The sequence below is a fragment of the Carettochelys insculpta genome, chromosome 1 (assembly GCF_033958435.1).
Source record: "Carettochelys insculpta isolate YL-2023 chromosome 1, ASM3395843v1, whole genome shotgun sequence".
Taxonomy (NCBI): Eukaryota; Metazoa; Chordata; order Testudines; family Carettochelyidae; genus Carettochelys; species Carettochelys insculpta.
Genome location: NC_134137.1, coordinates 341,421,863 through 341,445,460, shown reverse-complemented (window position 1 = coordinate 341,445,460; position 23,598 = coordinate 341,421,863). Strand labels below are relative to the sequence as shown.

General features: G+C 44.7%; 1 protein-coding gene across 1 annotated transcript in view; it reads left to right on the top strand.

The window, feature by feature from the left end:
- The window catches only part of MOV10L1 (Mov10 like RNA helicase 1), a 104,627-nt gene that overhangs the window by 20,658 nt on the left and 60,371 nt on the right, over nucleotides 1–23,598 (top strand). Inside the window, exons 5-9 of the mRNA XM_075005932.1 lie at nucleotides 2,227–2,412; nucleotides 6,777–6,925; nucleotides 7,464–7,708; nucleotides 8,860–9,046; nucleotides 21,715–21,909. Coding sequence (XP_074862033.1) covers nucleotides 2,227–2,412; nucleotides 6,777–6,925; nucleotides 7,464–7,708; nucleotides 8,860–9,046; nucleotides 21,715–21,909 — 962 coding nt within the window. The remainder of the gene's footprint in view (nucleotides 1–2,226; nucleotides 2,413–6,776; nucleotides 6,926–7,463; nucleotides 7,709–8,859; nucleotides 9,047–21,714; nucleotides 21,910–23,598) is intronic.

Here is a 23,598-nt window from a genome sequence, read left to right as displayed (position 1 = left end):
TCAGAGAGGCAGTGCTTTCCCACGTGCAAGCACAGAGTCTGAGTGTAAAAAAGCAACTTTTGATGAAAGAGGCAGAAAAGTCATATGGCATAAGCTTGGGAGAATACCACACCCACAGTCCATAACCAGTCCTCAAGTAAGGATTGGCTCAGATGGATTGAGCAGTGTCCTTTGTCTCATGATCACCAGTTCAATACTGTAAACAGCCAATCTACACACACAAACTTTCTTCGTATACCCTGTTTGAATGCCCCACTTACAACACGGTCCAGTCCGTGAAGGCCCTGACATATCACCCTGATGCATTCCCTCATTGAACCTGAGGCAATGCCACCTCTGCGCTGGTCCAGTGCTCCACTTGCTCCCTGTCAGCTGCTCCACCAGCCAGCTGCCAGTCACTTCTGCCGGCCACCTACTGCTTCTCCTATTGGCCTCACACTGCTCCTCTTCCTGGCTGGCTGCCAGTCACCTGCTGCTGTCGTGTGTGATTCCAGCTTTCTGTGATTTCAGCTCATAGTGGCATTCAGCTCTGGGCCTACCCACAGTATTTCAGTATCCACCAAGGTAGATTCTCAGAGAATAATTAGACACATCTTTAGGTCTACCTTTGAACGGGGGAAGGGGAGAACTAGTCAAACCAGTCTTACACTTGTATAGCCAAAAGGCTTCCAGCCATCTGGTTCAACCACTATGCCTCCCTGCTTTCACGCTCACCATGCTTTTGAGGGAGGGAGCCCTCTGCAATCCATACCTTACACAGCAGTGGTGACTGCTGTGTGCCCCCACAATACTTCAAGCCTTGTTGAGACTCCACAGTTCTTAGACTCGGTGATAGCATAAATTGTGACTTTACAACATGTTGTTTACAATAGACAAAACCTCACTGCTTTGCCTGCTCCCATCAGGCTTTGTTTACAAGGCATTACATATGCACGTTTGCATTTTCATGCAAACAATCTCCGAAGAACACATTCCCCAACTCCTTCAGCAGTATTGAGCTCCTGCTGGCACATTTCTTACACTAATGTTCATGAGTTGATAGGGGATTATTTCTAAAACAAAGTTTGTAGGAGGCTTTAAATATGTCATTTGGGAAATATATTGGTTGGCTTTTGTTGTTTGTAGGTACCAGCCACTTGTGGAGATTGTTCGTTTGTTTTAAAAAATACCCAAATTATATTGTCAATACAGAAACCAGCTCGTACCTCAAATATCTATAGTGACATACACTTGAACCACAACTAATGAATATCATTATTCAATTAACTTGTTGTGAAGTTAGCTTTAAAAGTTTTCTAAACAGTCCTGGTTGTAAAAGGACGTTTGTCTTTTGGTGAGTGAAAATGTTATTACAGTAACCGTCGATATAACGGAAATGGGGGGAGGAGGTTGTCTGCCATTCCTGAAAGTCCGTTTTATGTGCAAGGGTTTACTGCTTCAGCCCCTCTCCCTACTTCCCCCCCACCCCCAAAAAACCTGTGCCACTCGCTGAAGATGCCATCACTTGAGAAGCTGCTCCACTTCGCTGCACGTGGCTGACATGTACATGGCATACAGCATATGTTGGCAGCTTCTCCAGGTTGCACCAGTGCTAAGTCTCAACTTGTTGGAGGGAGAATGATTGATTGATTTTACAGACCCCAGCAGACTTTGGGAACAATGGACATCCCATTCTCCCCCCGTGCTCCACCATTGTTACCAAAGTATGCTAAATCAGGGTCCATAACATTGAGGGTTTACTGTGTTGCTTCTTGTCACCACATATCCAGTGTATCCAAAAATCAGTCTTCACAGGTGCCAACTATGTGTCCAATTAAAAGATAAAATTGCCAGCTGATTAAACTGGTGAAAAGTTTGTTTTAACTGTTATCTCATTTCCATTACTTCCATGAAGGGTGAGGGAACTCTTTGATAGCTGTGCTGTCTGGAAGCTCAATAGCCAGACGTTATCTGTAGGCTGCTGTACGTTTTGAGTGTAGGTTTTCCTCTGCACATTTTAATTGTGTTTGGGCACTTCTAACTGTAAGAAATACTATGGTGGTGTTTATCTGCTTTCATAGAAATATTGCATACTAAACTTATAACCTATGAAATGCCTGAGATTCATTTTTCTTCAATTTTAAACATCATTACATGTACTATTCTGTGGTAGCTGTTTTAAAACTTTCTGTGCTAAACAAATTAAGCAAGTGCCACAAAATAAGACTTCTTGTGTAAATGTTACAGGTTCGTATTTCCAGTGTTTGTGGAAGAAGTGGTGTAATAGACGACAGTATGTTTTTCACTCTGGATTCTCTGAGACTTCCTGATGGTTATTCACCCTGTAGGCATGACCTGGTCAACGTGGTGGTTGTGGAGAGTAACCAGTCATGTTACATTTGGAGAGCACTCTGCATGGCTCCCTCAGACAAGAATGGGTAAAAGGAAATGCCTCATGTTTGAAATTAAACATAACTGTTTTTTTCAGAGGGCAGAGCATGTTATTTGCTCTCTACTTCCACAACTTCTTAAACCTGTTTTTAAAAAACCTGTTGAACCTAGCAGAGTTAATTCTGACCATGGCTCATTTTAAGCTGGTCTAAAGCAGCATGCTGCAGAATTGTCAAAACAAAAAAGTAGTCAAGTAGCACTTTAAAGACTAACAAAATAACTTTATTAGGTGAGCTTTCGTGGGACAGACCCACTCCTTCAAACCATAGCCATACCAGAACGGACTCAATATTTAAGGCACAGAGAACCAAAAACAGCAATCAAGAAGGACAAACCAGGAAAAAAAAATTGGTCAAGGTGAGCAAATCAGAGAGTGGAAGGGTGGGGGAAGGTCAAGAATTAGATTAAGCCAAGTATGCAAACGAGCCTCTATAGTAACTCAGAAAATTCTCATCCAGGTTCAAACCATGTGTTAATGTGCCGAATTTGAAGATAAGACATCGCGGCTGTCTCCCTTTGAATAGTCATGCAAAAATGGTTTTTCAGTAACACGCAAACTCTTAGGTCATTAACAGAATGGCCCACTCCATTAAAATGTTGACTAACCACTTTGTGGATCTGGAGTGTTTTTATGTCTGTTTTGTACCCATTAATTCTGTCTAAGGGAGTTGGAAGTCTGTCCAATGTACAAAGCATCTGGGCATTGTTGGCACATGATGGCATGTATGATGTTAGATGAGGAACATGAGAATGTGCCCTTGATTCTGTGAATAACCTGGTTAGATCCAGTGATGGTATTTCCAGAGAAGATATGTGGACAAAGCTGGCAGCGGGCTTTGTTGCAAGGAGAGGTTCCAGGAGTGGTATTCCTGGGGTTATAGACTGTGGCTGTTGGTGAGGATCCTCATAAGGTTGGGAGGTTGTCTGTAGGAGAGAACAGGACTGTCACCTAGGGCCTTCTGGAGTGTGGCATCCTGATTAAGGACAGGTTGTAGGTCTTTAATAATGCGTTGCAGTGGTTTGAGTTGCGGGCTGTTTAGAGACTCTAGAATTCCACAGAGACTATAACAGTCTGCACCCCACCATCAACTTATGCCTCGATTTACTCCACACGAGAGACATTTCCTAGATACTACAGTACAAATCAAGGATGGCCTGATCAGTACCACACTGTACTGGAAACCCACTGATCGCTGTACTTACCTACACCCTTCTAGCTTCCATCCTGCACACATAACAAGATCCATTGTTTACAGTCATGCCCTTAGGTACAATTGCATTTGCTCTGATCCAACTGACAGAGACGAAAAACTACAAGATCTTTACCAAATATTCATAAACCTGAACTACCCACCAGGAGAAATGAAAAAGAAACAAACCGACAGGGCCAGACAAATACCCAGAGACCAGCTACTCCAAGGTAGGCCCAAAAAAGCCAAGAGCAGAACACCACTGGTCATCATCTACAGCCCCCACATATCAGCTATGTCCACATATCTTCTCAGGAAATACCATGACTGGACCTAACCAGGTTATTCACAGAATCAAGGGCACATTCTCGTGTTCCTCAACTAACATCATACATGCCATCATGTGCTGACAATGCCCAGATGCTTTGTACGTTGGACAGACTTCCAACTTCCTTAGACAAAGAGTTAATGGGTACAAAACAGACATAAAAAAACTCCAGATCCACAAAGCAGTTAGTCAACATTTTAATGGAGTGGGCCTTTCTGTTAATGACTTGAGTTTGCATGTTACTGGAAAAAAAAAATTGTACCACTATTCAAAGGGAGACAGCCGAGCTGTCTTTTATATTCAAATTCAGCTCATTAACACATGGTTTGAACTCAGATGGGAATTCTCTGGGTCGCTATAGGGGCTCGTTTGCATACTTGGCTTAATCTAATTCTTGACACACACGCGCGTGCGCGGCCCCTCTACTCTCTGATTTGCTCACCTTGACCTTTTTTTTTCTGATTTGTCCTCGTTGATTACTGTTTTTGGTTCTCTGTGCCTTAAATGTTGAGTCTGTTCTGGTATGGCTATGGTCTGAAGAAGTGGGTCTGTCCCACGAAAGCTCACCTAATAAATTATTTTGTTAGCCTTTAAAGGGCTACTTGACTGCTTTTCTGTTTTGATAGTATATAGACTAGCACGGCTTCGTCCCTACTGCAGAATTGTGTTCATCACCTTGAAATGCCTCCTTTAGTACTGTGTCACAAAATGAGCATTTGTGACAGCAACGTTATCTGTTTTTAATGTCCCTGAAGCTCCTTTTGCTTGTGTTCTTGATTTTTCTGGACTATCATGCAATTCATTGTATTCTTACTTATTTTGTTTTCTAAATTTGCCATATACTTGCTTTCTGGATGAAGGCCGTATACTAAACTACAGTAATCCCTCGATTTAAGTGGCGGTTGTTTCCTGGGCAACCTCCACGTAAATCAAATTTCATGTAAACTGGGGGAGAGGGCTCGGGGAGATCCCTGGAATTTCCCTGGCTGGGGGAGCGGGCAGCTGCGAGATATTGTGGAGGGCGGGGGCATCCAAGTGGTCCCTGTCTTCTCCCTGCTGGGGGGGGCACACCACTGCTTCCGGTGCCATTTCTGCCAGCATCATGAGGGTTTACTATATTTCTTAAATATTTTAGACTTGATGAATTGTCTTCGACTTGCTAATTTTTAGCGCCTTCCCTAGCAGTACAAACCAGTGGTCATGTAGTACGTTAAAGACCTAACAAAAGAATTTATTAGATTGAGCTTTCGTGGGACAGACCTGCTTCTTCAGATCTTCTTCAGTGGGTTCCACGACAGCTCCTCTCCTAATAAATTATTCTGTTGGTCTTTAAAGTGGTGCATAACTGCTGTGGCTTTTTTTGTTAGAATACAAACTTAAACAGCTACCTCTCTGTTACTTCACTAGCATTAAAACAAAAAAGCAGTTAAGTAGCACTTTAAAGACTAACAAAATAACTTATTAGTTGAGCTTTCGTGGGACAGACCCACTTCTTCAGACCATAGCCAGACCAGAACAGATTCAATGTTTAAGGCATAGAGAACCAAAAATAGTAATCAAGGTTGACAAATCAGAAAATTATCATCAAGGATATTTTTCTGATTTATCAACCTTGATTACTATCTTTGATAATATTTTTCTGATTTGTCAACCTTGATTACTAACCTTGATAATATTTTTCTGATTTGTCAACCTTGATTACTATTTTTGGTTCTCTATGCCTTAAACATTGAATCTGTTCTGGTCTGGCTATGGTCTGAAGAAGTGGGTCTGTCCCACGAAAGCTCAACTAATAAGTTATTTTGTTAGTCTTTAAAGTGCTACTTGACTGCTTTTTTATTTTTGTAGTACATAGACTAGCACAGCTTTCTCTCTGTTACTAATTCAGTAGCATTGTAATAGATAGGGTTGAATATTTGCCCACTGTCAGCAGTGGGAGATATCTAGTAGGAAGTGGGTACAATTAAAAAACAAAACAAAACACCTATTAAAGAAAATCTGCACTGATTTTTTTTCTTTTGTTGTCTTAGGTGACAAAAAAAAAGAGAAATCATTTCAACCAGCATGTAATTTTCATTACTGCTTTGAAAATTCCATTAAAATTATTTGAACTTTGTAATACTGAAGGTGGAAAGGAAACTAATTTTTACTAATTTCACCAGGGAGGGTAGCCAGAAAAACCAGAGTTGCAGTCACTGGGACTGATGGGAATCTGTAGGTGGGTGGGCAGGCAGGGGGTATTTTTTGTGGAGGTAGGCTGCTGGTTACATTTGGAAAAAAGAATTAGGCTATTAGCTGTCACTTTTTTTTTTTTTAAAAAGGAACCCTCATGAAGCCAACAGCAGCAAAAGAAAAATTACAAGAACTGTCCCAACCCATTCGTTTCACTCTGTACATGGTTCTAAGGCTGCTACTGGCACTGGACCATGAGAGAATACTTGTGGAAAAACTGCCCTCTTTGCTGATTTGGGGGTCTGTTTTAACTCCCACTGAAATCAATAGTAGTAATGCCATGTACTTTAGTGGCAATTAGCCCAGGCCTTTGACGATGAATAGGCTGGTTTCAAACACTTACAGGCTGCATCCAAGATTGACTGACCGTAATCTTGCTAAAGAAGGCAGTTTATGTAATATGTATCTAAATCATTACTTCCTCTAGTAAATATAATTTGATAGCTTGCTAATCATGGTAGGCACCTGAGAAAGCATTTTGGGAATTCTGTACACAAACACTGGGGAAAAATCCTTAAGTTTGTAGCTTTAAATGTAATTTTTGATTTTCTTGGGTCTGCCTGTATAACTTTGATTTAACACATTGTCATTATGACTCTCGTAGACTATCTGCTGCTAGTGAAGTGAGTTTGGATAAACAAGATGAAAATTTGGTGAGAGACAAAGGAGGCCTGGAGGTGTCAAGAATGACTAACTTTGGAACACTTAAGCTAGGGGAGAGTAAGAACATGATCATTTGGATAGAGTAAGCGCTCTAAATTATTCTTTTATAACTTTCCTTTTTTACTGTGCTATTTCTTTTTATACATTCCTGACACTCTGAAATTTCAGACCTTATACATATCTAACGTCCTTTTTTTAAATATGGAGAAATAGAATCAAAGTTGACTCTGATCCCTATTGCTTACTTTAACGGTCACGATTAAACAATCCTCAGCCTTTAACAATAGCTGGTGCATCATGGACTCAGTTTAGGAAAGAGTATGGGGGAACAAAGTTCAGGGAACTATTCTATAATCGATGTCAATCCTGTTGTGTAGTAGTAGAACCCAGTCCACAGCTGTACTTCTATTAAAATGTCACAAATACTTTGTAACCACAGAGGACTAAGCTGTCCTGAAAATTGTTCTCAGTGGCGTTAGTATACATGCCACACTTCAGTTAGAGTAGAGGTATTGGAGTGTAACTGAACTTGAGTCTGCTTGCAACACAGAACACACAAATCAAGACACATTCATTTTCTCAGAAATGTTATTTACTGATAACTGTCCAATTACTTCTAGGAATAAGGGAAAAGTACCACATTCCTTAATCAGCTGCAGACTAGCTGGCTGGGAAAAAGAGAAGCAATTTAGTCTCCAGTTTCCTGAAAAAAGCCAGAACACTCTGAAAGCATCTTTGTCATTGCCTGTTCCTGAAAAACATGTGAACTCCTCAAAAGGGAGCATGGATTTGCTCAGTGACCATAGAGAACCTGTGTGTCAGTCAGTGAATAGTGCATTGTTTACAAATAATGGAAGCACACCAGGTAAGTGTGTGACAATCACACAAACTGATGTAATGTCATACGCTTTCGAAAGGCCTTCAGTAGGACCTTGCATACCCATCTTACCAGTACAAAAGAACATAAGAATGGCCATACTGAGTCAGATTAATGGTCCATCTGGACCAGTATCCCTCTTCCAATACTGGCAATGCCAGAAGTCTTGAAGGGAATGAACAGCACAGGGAGTCTTCAATTGATCCCTGCTGTGCACTGTCAGCATCTGGCAGTCAGGAGCTTAGGGAGACCTGGGGCAGGGAAGGAGGAAGTTGCATCCCTTAATACCTGGCCTAATAACCATTGATAGACCCATCTTCTGTGAAAATACATAGTTCTTTTTTTCATCCACTTAATTTTCACTTCTAAAAGGCCCCTGACAACGAGTTCACTGTACATTGTATGAAGTAGTACTTCCATTTGTTTTTGTTAAATCTGCTGCCTGGCACTTCATTGAGTGGCCCATGATTGTTGTTATGTGAAGTGGTAAATAACCTTCCCCCCCGCCCCCCTACCATTCATGGTACAGTAAACTCTTTTCTATCCACCAATCTTGGGACTGTGAGGTTGCCGGATATTCAAAAATGCAACTTAACTGAGAGGTGGCTGTAGGATCCCCAGCAAGGCGGCAGAGGCCCCCACAACTGGGAGCTGGCTGGGGCAAGGAGCCCTGTTGACAGCTCCAGCCTCAGGGAGCCAGCTGTGGCACTGGGTTTGGGGGAACTCTGGCAGCCCAAGGACTGGGGGAAATTATGTGGGCACACAGGGCAATGCTGGCTCATGGACCTCTGCCAGTGGCCCCAGGGGGAGGGGGAACTCCATCAGGGAGTAGAGCTTTGCTGGGGCCAGGTAACCCCACCAGCCCTAGGGCTGAGAGTTGGCAGCTCCAGCCCCAGGACGTGATGGGTTAACCCCAGCAGGCCTGCGGCCAGGAGAATCCTGGAGCTGGCAAGGAATAGAGCCCCACCAGCAGCTCCAGTGGGCAGCCCCAGCTAGAGAACCCAGTGGCAGAGCCAGAAAGGGCTTGTGCCAGTTAATTGAGCGTTCGAGTTTAACACATGTCGGATAAGGAGTTTACTATATTTAATAAACCTCCTATCATACAGTGATAAAAGCTTACTGTGGTCTCTTCACAACAGAAGAAACTAATCCTAAGGATCCAAATTTAGCAAGAGAGAATAAAGATCTTAATAGCACAGAAGTTGAAAATCTGTGCCAAGGAGAAAGTGGACTTGTGGAAGAACAACCAATAATTAAGACTGAAGCTAGTGGGGAAATCATACCACCAAATGGAAGGACTTCTATTGTGATCGTATGCACTGCAATGTATGTGTGTGGTTTTTTGTTCTTTATATTCATCTGCTATGTTGATTTAAGCTTAAGGATAAGGTATTACCCCTGGATTTGAAGGCATAGGGTTCAATTGGATGCAATGGAAAGTACATTTGTGTGTATATGTGAAGGCAGAATTGGGCCAGTCCCTTCTGAATTTACGATGAAGCGACAGAATACACTTTAATCGCCTTAATTCATGTGTCCTGTAATCCAGGAACGTTGTGATTCGGATTCCCTTATCTTAAGTACTATAACCATGATAAGAACAAAGTAAGTTGAAATAGAGAAATAAAGCTATACATATTTATATACTGTCATGTTTACAAGTTAAATCTGTGCTACACAGTAGACATGACAGAGCACTGTACGGTACAGTAGTGGTGTTTTTTTTTTGCTTCATTACCTACATACGGCAATAAAAACCAACTGATGGTTTAAATACAGTGCATTAAGGATTTATCTTATGACGTCGTAGATGTGCATTACTCTGCAATGGTTTCTACATATAAAAGCTTTAGTAACATATGCTTTGTTTACCCTTTGTTGTGGTGAACACTGGTGGTCTGGAGAATTCCATAAACTACCATTGTATGTTTCCCAGGGTTTCCATATTAAAGAGGTTCAAGTGTATTTTCATTTTTAGACCAGTCTGCCTTTTAAATTATACAGCTCTTCGAGTGCTTGTTCATGTCCATTCCCGTGTAGGTGTGCATGCACTTGTCAAGTGCACGGTTGCTGGAAAATTGTTCCCTCAGTGTACCTGACATGTCAGTTCTGGCACCACCTGGAATCGTGCCCATGTAGCACTGTATATAAGGACTTGCCAACTCGCAACTGCCTCAGTTCCTTTCTTTCTGTGATGGTGGGTTGGGGCTGTTTGTACTTGCTTTGAAGGTATTCCCCAGTGTACTTTTTTTGTGCTTGTAACTGTTCACATGAAAAGTGAAATTTAGTGACTGCAGCTACAGGTAGTAATAGTTGTTAGTGTAGTGAAGGGTTCTGCTTCACGTTGTCCCACCTAGGCACCAGGGCATGCCTTGGTTTTTAGGGTTTAAGCAATGTGATTTTTGCCATTAATGTGGCATTGACTCCACCTCCAGTTGTCTGATCTACTTGGGTGAATCCCACCTGTGTTATCGGTGGAGGATATTTTGAAGTTTTAAGCCCTGGAGTCAAAGGGGAGCAGAGGCTAAAATTGCTTTTAATAAGAGAGATCTTTGTCCCTCAGAGCCAAGTCATCCCCATGTAGCATCGAACACTTCTGCCTCCACAAAGTACGCTGACTTCTGCAGGGGACAGGCATTGTAACCTGGCCTGCCTGGCAATGTGGAGAGATTCCTTAGTGTGGCATAACTCCTGGTACCAATGTAGCTTGTCAATACAGAGAAGGTCAGCAGAAAAGGGTGCCTGGATATCCCTCCCAATCCCTGGTGCTGCTTCAGAAGCAGTGGAAAACTGATGGGGGCACTCCCTAAGCCTGCTAGCCATAAGGACGCCAGCAGGGTGAGACCCATGTGAGGCACTCAAGTCTCAGCAACCACTGCTGCAGCACCATTAGTCCCTGTTCCAAAAGGGCAGAGGTCTGCAACCTGTGGCTCCAGAGCCTCATGCATCTCTTTAAGGACTCTTTGGTGGCTCTCAATGCTATAATTGCAAAGTTAAAAAACAAAACAAAACTTCTGTTTGATAAATGAACATCTAAAAGCCCAACAATGAACAATTGATATCTAAATAGCAGACAGTATGTGATCTTGAAACATTGGATAACTTCCCCCTTTAATATATGCAGTGTATTGTGGGATATGATACTATATCTGTTTGGATTGTGTTGCTAATAAAGTCTTGATTTTTTGAAAAGGAAGCTCCAGCATTCTTGATGTGGAAGGCAACATGCATTTTAAGAAAGAAGGAGAGAAAACTGAAATTAAACCTGAAGTAAAATTGGCGTAATAAAAGTAGGGTTGGAATGGCTTCAAAAAAGAGGAAAACTGAAGACAAAAACAGGATTTCAGACTGAATGGACCCAATCCTTTACATCTATATGGAGTTCATCTGGGCTCCCTTTGTCTCATTTCAATGAGAAATTCACCAGCAACAAAAAAAAACAAAAAAAACAAAACAAAACAAAAAGCAACCTTGAGGGGTACTTCCATAGAAACCAAACTATTTTTGCCCAACAGTATCGAACCGGAGATGCCAGGAAAAAAAGTTGACATTCCAGGCAGCATGACATATGACATCCCTGCCAGTGCTAGTCTCTACCTAAATATGAGCTGGCACCAGAGGCCAGAGCTGTTGCAGAATCAAAAGACAAGCTGGCAATGAGGCAGCCATGGGTGCTAACTTGGGGTGGGGGGCATCCAGGGTTGGAGCATGCGCAGGGGAAAAATAGTGGGTGCTGAGCACCCCCAGCAGCCTTCCCTTCCCAGCACTGGCCAGTGGTGCCACTGATCAGCTTCTCCTGCCCACTGCCAGCTGTTCATGGTGTTTAGGAGGCTCTGGGAGAGAAAAGGAGCTGGGATGGACAGCAGTTGAGGGAAGAGTCAAGTATTGGAAGAGGCGGAGTGAGGGCAGGACAGAGGCAGGGTGGGGATAGGGTTTTGGTGGAAGAAAGGAAGGGTGGGTCAAAGCCAGGGGGATTGAGCACTTCCTAATCTGCTTGGAATGGGGGAGAAGGAATATGGCATTGCTGGATGTAGCATCTGCATTCTAGTATCGTTCACCACGTGGTACCTGCACCCCCATATTCTCCAAGGATGGAATCCTTGGCATCTGATTTGAAGCTCAAATCCTATGTCTCGATAGATGACACTGATTATATAAACAATATCGGATGGCTTTAGATGAGCAAGAGACTACTGCCCATGGATTGGCCAGCACAGTATCAGATACTGGCTGACTGGTGTCCTTGTGAATTTCATCAAGTCCAGAGTCTTCAGTGGAAGAGGTTATACTCAGGATCTTTGGAGAGTTAAACTCTTACACCACTATCTCCTCTGAATGCCCTGAGATAGGACCAAGGAGCACTGCCCTAGGGAGCTGCCCCTTCAGGACTTGATGGAAAGGAAAAAGAGCCAGTACTGATTTTTTAGAATTGTCGTCTTCCTCACCAGAGAATGACCCTCATTGACAACCACACAAGATGACCCGAAGGTGCATCAGGAAATGCTAAAGAGTATCACTCACAACCTTTGTTTCTAGGTAGAGGAAATCTGAGATTGCTCACACCCTGGTGTGCATTTTAACACCACATAAGTCAGGGGTTGCCCTGCCACAAAACAGTGCCATTCTAGAGCTGATTGAGGATCAGACACGAGTGTTTGCAGCATATGGCAATGAGGGTGGAGAGGAAATACTTTGTGCCTCAAAGGGGTTTGAGTTACCTCTACGCACATCCCTGCTCTGTGACTCCTAGTAGTCTTGGCAGCCGATAAGTGCAGCAGACAGGCAGCAAGGTCCAATTCTTAAGACTAAGAATACCAAACTGAACTTCTTTGGCAGGAATATGTGTGCTGTAGAATGTCTCCGACTTCTCAATGAGTACTTCTTAGTCATGATTTTAATACCCTGAGAACAATAACACCCTTAGAGCAATGACAGAATTTAAACTACTATTACCCCAAGAATCCAGTGTAGCATTTTCAACAATAGGACTGGGATTCATTCTAGAACAAAATTATTCCCCTCTTTTCCATCCTCATTCCCCATCTCTCTTCAGGGACCCTTCTCCTGAGCAATTCCTACTCCAGGAAGTGTGGATGCTTCTGTAACTGGGCATGGCAGAGGAAATTTCTTCTTCAAATAGCATCCTTGTTGGGTGCACCACTCTAGATATTGGTGTGTCCTTGTGCCATCACTCAGAGATTCTTCTTTAGCCCTGGTTTGCCACACATGTGCAGCATTGTCTTGTGCTATCTGGGGCACGGGCCCCTCAGTTCCTTCTCTGCCATTTTTGGCTGTAGACAAAGTTTCAATCTTTCTCTCTCTGGGAGACAAGAAGAGTTAGATTAGTGTTTCATGCCTTTTCTCCAAGTTATTTATCGTGTATGTTCTATTGACAAAACAAAAAGAAACAAAAAAGCTTTTAAATAGTTGCTGCGTCATCGCCACTCTGGGCTCCCCAGGCTTTGTGATGTACAATGTGCAGAGAAGCCGTGCCAGCCTCTGATAGCCCAGCTTCCTGCGGCAAGTGCTTGGGTGAGGGCCACCAAGCTAGTCCTGCACCTATTGCTTCAGCCTCCTGGCAAGAGCCAGGAGGGACTGAACCAAGAGACTCAAGTCTTATCTCTACAAAAAGTCTCTCCATCCACCAGCCCCGAGTCGCCTTCTAGTAAGGAACCAGCATGGGAGACCCTCTGCCTTGGTTGGCACTCCACCCCTACAGGCAGACCCTTCTCTGGCATGTTCCTGGCCTCCAGTGCTGTCTTCGCAGGCTGTGCCAGTTGGAAAGACTGCTGCGATGACCCTGGCACTGTCAAAGCCAGCACCATTAAAGAGGGCACATTCAGAACTGAGCCGCCAATACTTGGTGCCTTCGACACTCTCTGCACTGCTCCCTTCAGTCGCTTCTGCCCTTTGGGCATAAGAGGTCCTCCAAAACGAAGACCCTCCCTGGGTTCAGCACCAAGTCATGGCACCACTTGGATGAGGCACAAGACTCAGCACCCTGCAATTACAGGGCCCCGAGGCACTGCCCCATTCTGCCGTGACACCTGTGTCGGCACTAAAGCAGCACCAGGACACCACTTAGCTGAGGCCCCCAGCACCAGAGCACAGCATGGCATCTAAATGGCACCGTGAGACTTGCCAATGAGAGAGCACACAGCACAAGCACCACGAAGCTCACCACACTGTGTGGTAGTTCTCACCTTGGCATGCATGGTCACTCCACTACCGTGTTCCACTGGCACCATCCGTGGTGTCCAGGGACCACCCCACATTGCCACAGCCCACCACACCCACAGTGTATCCACCATCTCAACATTCGGGGCTGAAGATTCCCTGTCGGAGAGCAAAGATAAATCCGCACTGCACCACTCTTCATCTTCACCAGACAATGCCATGATTTTGACCTTTCTTCCCTCTGTGGATGACCCAAGTCAAGAGGCACAGACCACAGTTCCAGCCGTTGGTGGTCCACAAGGACCTGCAGCAAAAAGTGGAGGACCTCCCCTTCAACAAGCAGCATCTGTTCACTGAAAAGACAGATGAGGTCCTTTGCTCAGTGAAGGATTCTTGCACAACAGTGAGGATGTACACCCTACCCCATTCAAGTGAGCCCAGTGCTCTCCCCCTCAGACTGTGTGGGAGTAGTTCCAGCAGCAAGCACAGCATTTCAAACCTCGCCAACAGCACAGGTCCCAGCAGCAAAGACCTCGCTGGCAATAGCACCAACAACCCGCAGCATCCCATCCTCAACTATCCAAGCAGCAGTTTTGGGGGTGTGGACCAGAGTGTGAAAGATCTTTCTACTCCCAGCTGTTACACAATACAGGTGCCATCTGTTCCACCACCATCTCCACCTGTTTTTCCACCACTGGGCTGCCATTACCTCAGACAAGTGGGTCCTGGAACTAGTGGCCTAGGGATGTTCTGTCCTGTTTACTACTTCTTGCCTCCCCACGCCCCATCCTTCAGGGACCTCTCTCAAGTACCTCCTCTTTCTGGGTGCTGTCAAGCCGGTCCCCACAGAATTTTGGGGTGGGGGTTTTACTCCACGTACTTCTTAACTAAAAAGAAAAATGAGGGGTGGAGACCCATCCTCAATCACAGGAGACTTCACAAGTATATTCTCTATCAATGGGTCAAGATGGTGTCTCTTGCGGCGATTATTCAGGGGCTGGACAGAAATGATTGGCTCTCAACATACAAGATGCCTGTTTCCACATCACAATCCACCCAGCGCACAGGCATTTCTTCTGGTTTATGGTGGGGTCCCACCATTATTAGTACCGGGTCTTCCCGTTTGGGCTCTCCACTGTGCCCAGGGTGTTCTCCAAGACTCTGGCAGTCATGGACACCCACCTGTTTTGGCATGGGGTCGTCATCTTCCCCTTTCTGGACAATTGTCTCATAAAAGGGCAGTCATTCCCAGAGGCCCTTTGCGTAGTGCAGGTGACCAGGAACTTCCTGTTAAGTTTTGCCTTCCCCATAAACTACAAGAAGACTGCGCTTCAACATGCACAGTTCCCAGAGTTCATCAGGGCTCACATAAACACTACCACTACTAGGGCCACTCTGCCACTCCAGAGATTCCAGGCCCTTTGCAATCTCATCCTGGTGGTGTGACTGTCTCCCACTGTCCTGGGGTGTTTGTCTCAAGCTGCTGGGATATATGGCTGTTACCACATATGTGGTCAAAATAGCCGGATGTCACATGCAGTGTCTTCAGTTTGTAGCTGGCCACATGTTAAGCCCCAGCCAGGGACCTGCTGTCCAAAACTGTGACCATACTGCCACCTGTCTTTGCCTTGTGTCAAGACAACATTCTTACCAAGGTACCATTCCACCAGCTTGCCCACATTTGTTACCCTTACTGTGGATGCCACCTTTATGGGATGGGGGGGAACCATTTCAGTTCTCATATGGTCTACAACAAATGGAACTTCACCAAGAGGCATCACACATAAACCTGGAACTCAGAGTGGTCCACTATGCTTGCTGGCATTTTCAGTGGCTTCTTACATGCAGATTGGTTGATATCCTCACTGACAGCACCGCTTAACGTATCGTATCAACTGTTAGGGATGGCGACTGAACCCTACCCTAAGTGCAAAGGCCATAAAACTGTGGACTTGGTGCCTTCAACATCACATCACTGCGGTGACCCCAGATCTTGGGGTGCTGAACATGACCGCAGTCGCCTTCAGTAGTTTATTCAGTGATCACCACCATCAACATGGTGACCCTCAATCATATGTTCCAGCTTTGGGGTCAGCCATGCATAGACTTGCTTGGAACCCAAGTCAACAAAGTGTCACCAGTATTGCTCCAGAGCAGGTCTATGGAGAAGCTTGCTTATGGACACCTTTTCCATCAAGTGACACCTTCCTTTACTCGTTTTCACCCCTTGCCTTGATTCACAAGCTTCTGGGCAAGGTCAGGTGAGATTGGGCTTGCCTCATTCTGATAGCCCTGGCATGGCTGAGACAACATGGTATTTTTACCTGTATCAGATGTCAGTGACAACTCTGTACCCTTTACCCCCTTGCCCCAACCTTCTGTCTCAGGACTTTGGCTGCACCCTGTCTGTTCAGGTTGCACTTCTATAAGTGACTCCTTCATGGTTCCAGAATGCTGAAATCGCTTGCTCTGAGGGGGTAAAAAGGGTTCTCATTAACAGCAGACAGCAATCCACATACAAGTCCTATCTCCGCAAGTGCACACAGTTCTCCCAATGATTGGGCACTAACCATCCTATGCCTCCTCTCACTGTGCCCCTTCCTGTCATCCTCAATTACCTGCTGCACCTTTGTGAGTCAGGCCTAGCCCTCAGTACTGTCTGGGTGCATGCTGTGGCATTCTACCCAGCAGAGGATGGGATTTCCTTTCTTGCCCATCCCATCACCAAATGTTTTCAGACCAGTCTGCAAAACGCCTTCCCATCAGTACATCCTACAGTCCCTATCTGGTACCTTAACTCTGTACTCAACTGCCTCATAAAACTGTCCTTTGAACCCCTGGCAATGTGTTCCTGGCTCCATCTGTCAATGAAGGTCTCGTTTTCAGTTGCCATCACATTGGCCAGGAGAGTTGGAGAGCCTGGCACTCTCATGGTGGAGCCTCCTTATACGGTGTTTGCCATGGACAGATTTAGTCTTCACCCTCGTCCTAAATTACTTTGTAAGGTTTTCTCTCCATTTCAGATCAATGAATCTGTCCACCTCCCTGCATTCTTCTCAAAGCCACACTCTCTGATCTTGTGCATATGGCATGGCACATTCTGGATGTTCATCAGGCATTGGCCTTCTCCGTACGTGTCACAAAGACTTGGTGCAAGTCTTCGAGGCTCTTCCTGTCCTTCATGAAATGGTCCCAGGGTCTGCTCATTTTGTCTCAGTGGCTGTCCAAGTGGATCACCAACTGTATTCACACTTGTGATGCTAGCCCTGTGCATCACAATTTTGGGGGGAGGGATATCTCAGTGGTTTGAGCATTGGTCTGCTAAACCCAGGGTTGTGAGTTTTAATCCTTGAGGACGCCATTTAGGTATTGGGGCAAATAGATGTCAAGAATGGTGCTTGGTCCTGCCAAGAGGGCAGGGGACTGGACTAGATGACCTCCCAAGGTCCCTTCCAGGTCTAGGAGATGTGTATCTCCAATTATACCTTTTAATAGGCACTTCATCAAGGGGGGCTCCCAGGTGCAGTTACTGTCCAATCTGCCCAGGCTGTGTCCTCCACTACTGCCTTTCTCAAGAACATACCCTTTATGGACATACACAAGCCAGCAATGTGGTCTTCCAGCAACACATTTGCACAGCACTACACTCTCTCATCTTCCATTGCTTCTTCCATTCGATTGGGACAAGTGGTTCTGTCAACTTCACAATGTTGCCAAGTTGGCCTTTTTGCAGCCCCCAGTCTTCACAAAATGCATTGTATTAGTTGCAGCATTTCTGAGAAAACAAATACATGTATATGTTTACCTTGACATTGGGCTGCTCAGAGATGGGTCCAAAGCTCGGATGAAAGAGCACATCTGGTTAGTATTGTCAGCCTTTCAGAGCCTAAGCCTGTTGCTGAATATGCAAAAGTAGATTCTTGTCCCCACCCAAAGGATGTAGTTTATAAGGGTTGTACTCCAACTCAGGCCCACCCAAGGCCTCCATCACAGGAGCCAGATTCTAAGAGCTGATTTCTATCACAGACAGCCTCAGAAAACATTCCACCACCCTTGTGACAACCTGCCTAAAATTCCAGGGCCATATGACTGTGTGCAGGTATGTTGTCAAGTATGAAAGGCTGCAGTTCAGACTGCAGCAGGCCTAACTAGCAACAGTTTACTGGCTGGGCTCTGACTGCCTAAACGGTTTTTCACATTTTATTCTCATGGTGGCTGGGCCCAGGGGTGGTTTGCTCAGGAATGTATTCAGGAGACTGTAGTCATTGATGTCTCTAGTCATTGATTCTTTTGAGTTAAGATGGTGAGCTTAGCTTCTGTACCTTAGGACTTAAGGTTACTGGCTCTTTTGAGGTGCTCCTGCTACACATCTGTGAGAGCCTGGATCTATGCATCTTGTTTACCGAGCATTCCAACCCCATCTGGGGGGCTAGAGGTTACCTGTAAGCACCCACATGCATAACAGCAGTGTACTACATAAACAAAGCAGAGTGTGCTTTTTTTTGCCGATGCTAGGAAACTCTCCACTTTAGGGAATTTGCATAACCCACTCAAGACATGGCATTTCTTATCTCTGGGGCTCAGAACAAGTTAGCAGATCTTTCTCTAATCCTGAGAGGTCCCATTTACCCGGATATCATAGGGGACATTTTCCTGAACTAGGGAACTTCCCCTGTAGACCTATTTGCTACAACATACAACAGGAAGTATCTACAGTTCAGCTCTTTCCAGAATAATGGTCCAGGCTCAGTCACATACACACACCTTTTTCTCTGGAAGGAGCATCTCCTCTATGCGTTTCCACCCATTCCACTCCTACACGAGGTCCTGCTGAAGGTTAAAGGAGACAAAGTAATGCTGAGCTTGGTATTGCTGACATGACTGCATTGACATTGGTTCGTCATGCTTCTGAGCTGTCAGCTGAATCAGTTACGTGTCATTGTTTGTTTGCAGAGTTGATCTCCCAGGATCATGGACCTCTCCAGCAGGATCTTAGATCCATCCCCCTGACAGTTTGGAAACTCCACATAACTTTTTAGGGTTATCTACTTTGGGTTAGGTTTGGAAGGACTTGTTAAGCCTTCTATTCCTTATCTGGTGAAATGGAAAAGGTTCTCAGTGTGAGCTGGACAGAATGGTATCTTGCCCGCTTGAAAGGAATTGTATGAATTTTGTAGTCCTGCTGCTAAACATATTTGTCTGAGGGAATTGCTTGTATGACTTCTTGTTAGCCAGTGCATTGAAACAAAGATCTTTTTTTGACTGAGTTGGGGTACCTTATATAGGAACCCCAATCTTGGGCTGTGCCAATCCTGTTTTTAAGCAGTTTGTACTGACTGTGGTACGCTCAGTAACATCCCACAAGAGCACACCTTGTTACACCTTGCAAATTTGCTTGTGCTGTGACCTGAGAGAGCTCTTTTCTGAGTTACTGTCAGCTAATTCCACAAAACTGCAAGCATCTTCAAAGGACATTCACGGCACAGGTTCCAATCCAGGGATATAGCTGTAGAGTGGCTTGGTCTTCAGTCCAACCCTGTGCAATTCTATTGTGCCATCACACAGTGTACCAGAGATTACTCTGGATTTGGCATAGTAGTGCTACAATCTGCTTGGTTTTAAACTCCAAACCCACCTCTATCTGACAGAGAGAATTACCTACAAGAATGGAGATGAGCAAGCAGAAAAAGGAAAATTTTTCTATAACTGTTGTTCTTTGAGGTGTGTTGCTCGTATCCATTCCCAAGCCTGACCGCTTGCCTTCCTGCCAGTAAGGAACTGAGGAAACAGTGTCAAAGCAGACCCATATACAGTGCCATGAAGTTGTGACTCCAAGGGGCTTCAGAATTGACCCAAAAGATACAACTACAGGAAAATCTTGCCACACGTATGCATGTGGCATGCACCCACACATATACAATGGAAGGGATTTGAGCAATTCAGCTTGAAGAAAAACCGTTACAGAAAAGTTAGCAATATTTTTTTCTTTTGAGGCTAAAGAAGTAAGTGGACAAATAATGCAGAATGAACACATGCTTAACGTAAGTAAGATATGAGCTAACAAGTGCCTGAAAAAAGTTGTTCGTGGTCTTGGGTTGCACCAAAAAAATTCTCAGAATGTTTATTTTTATAGGATAATCTTGTTAATTCCTCCGTCTCAGGATACTGAAAATTGAGCTGGTCTGGAAACTTAGTTTATTTTGCCTACATGCTGGATTTCTGTTTATTTAACAGCAGAAGACACAAATTCTGCTTCACAGGAAAGCTGACGTTAGCCAATTTTTAAAGAAAACTCTTCAGTTTAATAACAAAGGCACATGCCACACAAAATACTTTTTTATGAAAACCTGAGATTCTAATTTAAAACATGAAAAAAAAAAAGATAAAATTGTGTTGCTGTGCGGTTACTCTGTTGCTGTGCGGTTACTAAAATAATTATGTAGGTACTTTAGTTCTAATTTTTATGAAAGCAGTTTTAGGTAGAATAGCCCTAATAAAAATTGGAGCAAAACCTTCATCCAGGTAGAATGTATTGTGTGTATTATTCCCTAGTTTTGCTGAACGATCATGGGAAGTGTGACCAGATCCAGGGACCCTGCAATATGTTGCTTGCATAACTCTGTACATGCCTCCTTAAGAAAGGGCAGCAAGATGATGCTGAAGCCTTAGAGAAGGAGCATGTATGGGGTAAGTGGAGGACTTAGAGGTCATTGGGATGATTGTTTGTACACGACTGAGCTTCATAGGCACACATGCCCAAATCCTCAAAGGTGTGCTTAAGCTCCTGACTTCGGCATAACAGGTCTTCACATCTTTGAGGATTGAGTCCTAATATATGTAATAAGTTTCAGTGAGTGGGCTAGTTGAGAGTCAGACTCTTGGAGGTTTTACATGACAAAAGATTTTATGTGTTGGAGAGGTGAGGGGAAAATTTGGTACTGGGCCTAATGCTAGGAAGGAATCTGGAAAGTGATAAAAAGAACAGGTTGTGTGGGACAAAAGCTCTGAAAGTCTGAAGCATAAACTCCTCAAAATGTCCTTTGCAGGAATTTACGCTCCTTTTCTTATTACCACTTCCTCTGCTGACAGGAAATGCATGTCTTTGAAAGAGTCATGCTGCTATCTCCTTCGTCCTAGCCAGCTTTGTCAGTTGCTCAAGGTCCAAACAGAGTAGAGATAATAAGATGTGTCCTAGATGAGGGCCTTTCAGTAATGGTGAGACTGTACACAGGAAGTACTTCTGTCTAACTCCAGGGTGTTACAGTGGTTACTGTGATATAGTGTCAGAGAGGTAGCCGTGTTAGTCTGTAGCTTCGAGAACAACAAGAAGTCTTGTGGCATCTTATAGACTAACAGATATTTTGGAGCATAAGCTTTTGTGGGCAAAGACCTGCTTCATCAGATGCATGAGGTCGGGGGTGGGGGGGGGGCGTTTCAGAGGGGTATTTAAAGAGTGGGGTCCCAGTAAGAGAGAGTGCCAGAGCTGACAAGGTCCATTCAGCAAGGTAAAAATGGCCCAGTATCAACAGTAATAGGTGCAGTAGCCCTTTATAGTTTATCAAAATTAGGCTTGTTAATATTTGAAATTTTTTTAAGTGCTTAGACCTTTTTAACTTTATTTTTGGGGGATATTACTGGACTCAACTAAAACTCTTCCAAACTTTGAATATCAAGAATTCTTCTAAGTCGGTCATTACTTGATATTTTCTGGAAGGTTCCCCAAAATCTAATCAGTCTCTTGGAACAGTCTTGTTGAATCCATAAGCAAAATGTGTGGTTTTGAAGACTCAAACTTATTTTTGCTTGCTTATTTAAAGAATCCCTGGCCGCTGCAAAGATCTTCTGTTGCTTTGCTTTTCTGATTTTATTATTGGACGCTACATTGAAGTAACTGTAGTGAATGAAGAGGAATCTCTAATAGCAGCCACTGAGCCATTCTCGCTAAGAAAGCCTAAAGTTATCCCAGAGTTCCAGGACATGAAAACTACAGTGGGTGTAACAGAACACAAAAGGTACTATCAAATAATCCAGAGTTATCTGTCTTCTGTTTTCTTTTATATCTGGCAGCCCTGGCACCAGGAAGTTGCTGGATAATAGAGAAGTATGCAGTAAACCCTCAATATGTGAGTTCGAGTTGCACTTAACTCATATTAATGCAAGTTAAGAGCAACTCAAAATCCCTGTTCCCCCGGCCCCATTTCAAACAACCCCCTCCCCTCCACCCCAGTTTAAACTCCCATAGCTCTGCTTGCCACCCATGCACAGCTCCTGCTCATCCTCCACCCGTGCCTGGTTCTGGCTTGAGCTCAACCTCCTGGCCCCAGTTCAAACCCCGCCCCCTGCAGCCTTGCTGACCACCCACGTACAGCTTTGGCTCACCACCCATGCTCGCAGCTCCGGCTCAACCCTACCCCCAGCCCAGGTTCAGCACCCCCTCTCCAGCTCAACCCTCCCCTTCAGACTCTTTCCCCGCCCCCCATGCATGGCTCTGGCTTGCCACTCCTGTGCATGACTGTAGCCCCCCCCCCCCAACACACACACCCGTCAACGACCCTTCCTGCGTGTGGCTCTAGCTCAACTCCAGCCCCTGCAGCCTTAACACTCCCCAACTATCCCCACTCCCCAACCCCAAGACTTACCTTTCAAAGGGAGCTTTAGGTGCTCCTGCTGCTTTCCTGGCTGCAGAACATGCATTTCACCACGGGAAAAAGCCACCCCCCGACTTACGTGAAATTCCAGTTATGGGAGGGTGCATGGGAACGGAACCCTTGCGTAAATCGAGGCATTACTGTACCTAGCAGTGCATAACACTAAAGAAAAACAAGGATTAGATATTAAGAAACAAAAATGTATGCAGAGTGTTTTATTTACCAACAATAGTAGTAGTATACACTATAAACTTATACTCTGTTTTCTGTGTTTATTTGTACGGCAGTCCCCCAGTATGTGCAATTTTGATTTGCACTTAACTCGCATTAAGGCAACTACAAATAGAAAGTGCTCCAGTCCCAGCTCCCTCAGTTGGCGGAAGCAGAGGAGAAACCCCGCGGCAGCGGCTGTCTGTCTGAGCTGGGAGAGCTGGGTAGGGGGAGAGCTGCTGTGGCAGTTTTTTTTTTTTTTTTTTTTTTTTTTTTTTTTCTAGCTGTGAGAAACCACATCCACTGTGTGTGTCTCTGTCTGCCCAGCTCCCCTAGCTGGGGGAAGCTGGGGAGAGGGAGGGCAGACAGTTGTGCTGCTGCAACTTTCTGTCCCCTAGCTTCCCCCAGCTGGGGGGAACAGTGGAGAAGCTGCCCCTGGCTCCCAGAGTGATGGGAGCCGGGAAACTGACCAGCACTGATGGGGGTCAGTTTCCCAGCTCCCACCAGTGGAGGGGATCTGGGAGCCAGGCTACTGCCTGGTCCCCAACTTCTCTCCACTCCCTGGAGCCAGGAAACTGGTGCCCTGGTTAGTTTCCTGGCTCCCCCGTATTATGTGGGAAATTTTACTTACCCTGGGGTTGTGAGAATACAAACCCCGCATAAGTCAGGAATCTACTGTATTTGCTTTCATTTATACTGTGCTTAAGGAAAACTTAACTAAAATTTACTTATGGTTAAAATGCCAGTTATCTGAGAGTTCCAGATAAGAGTGCTGTATTAAGGCATCTTTGTGTATAATGCTGATAGAAGTGAATGTTTCTTTAGTTCCAGAGTAGTTTTTGT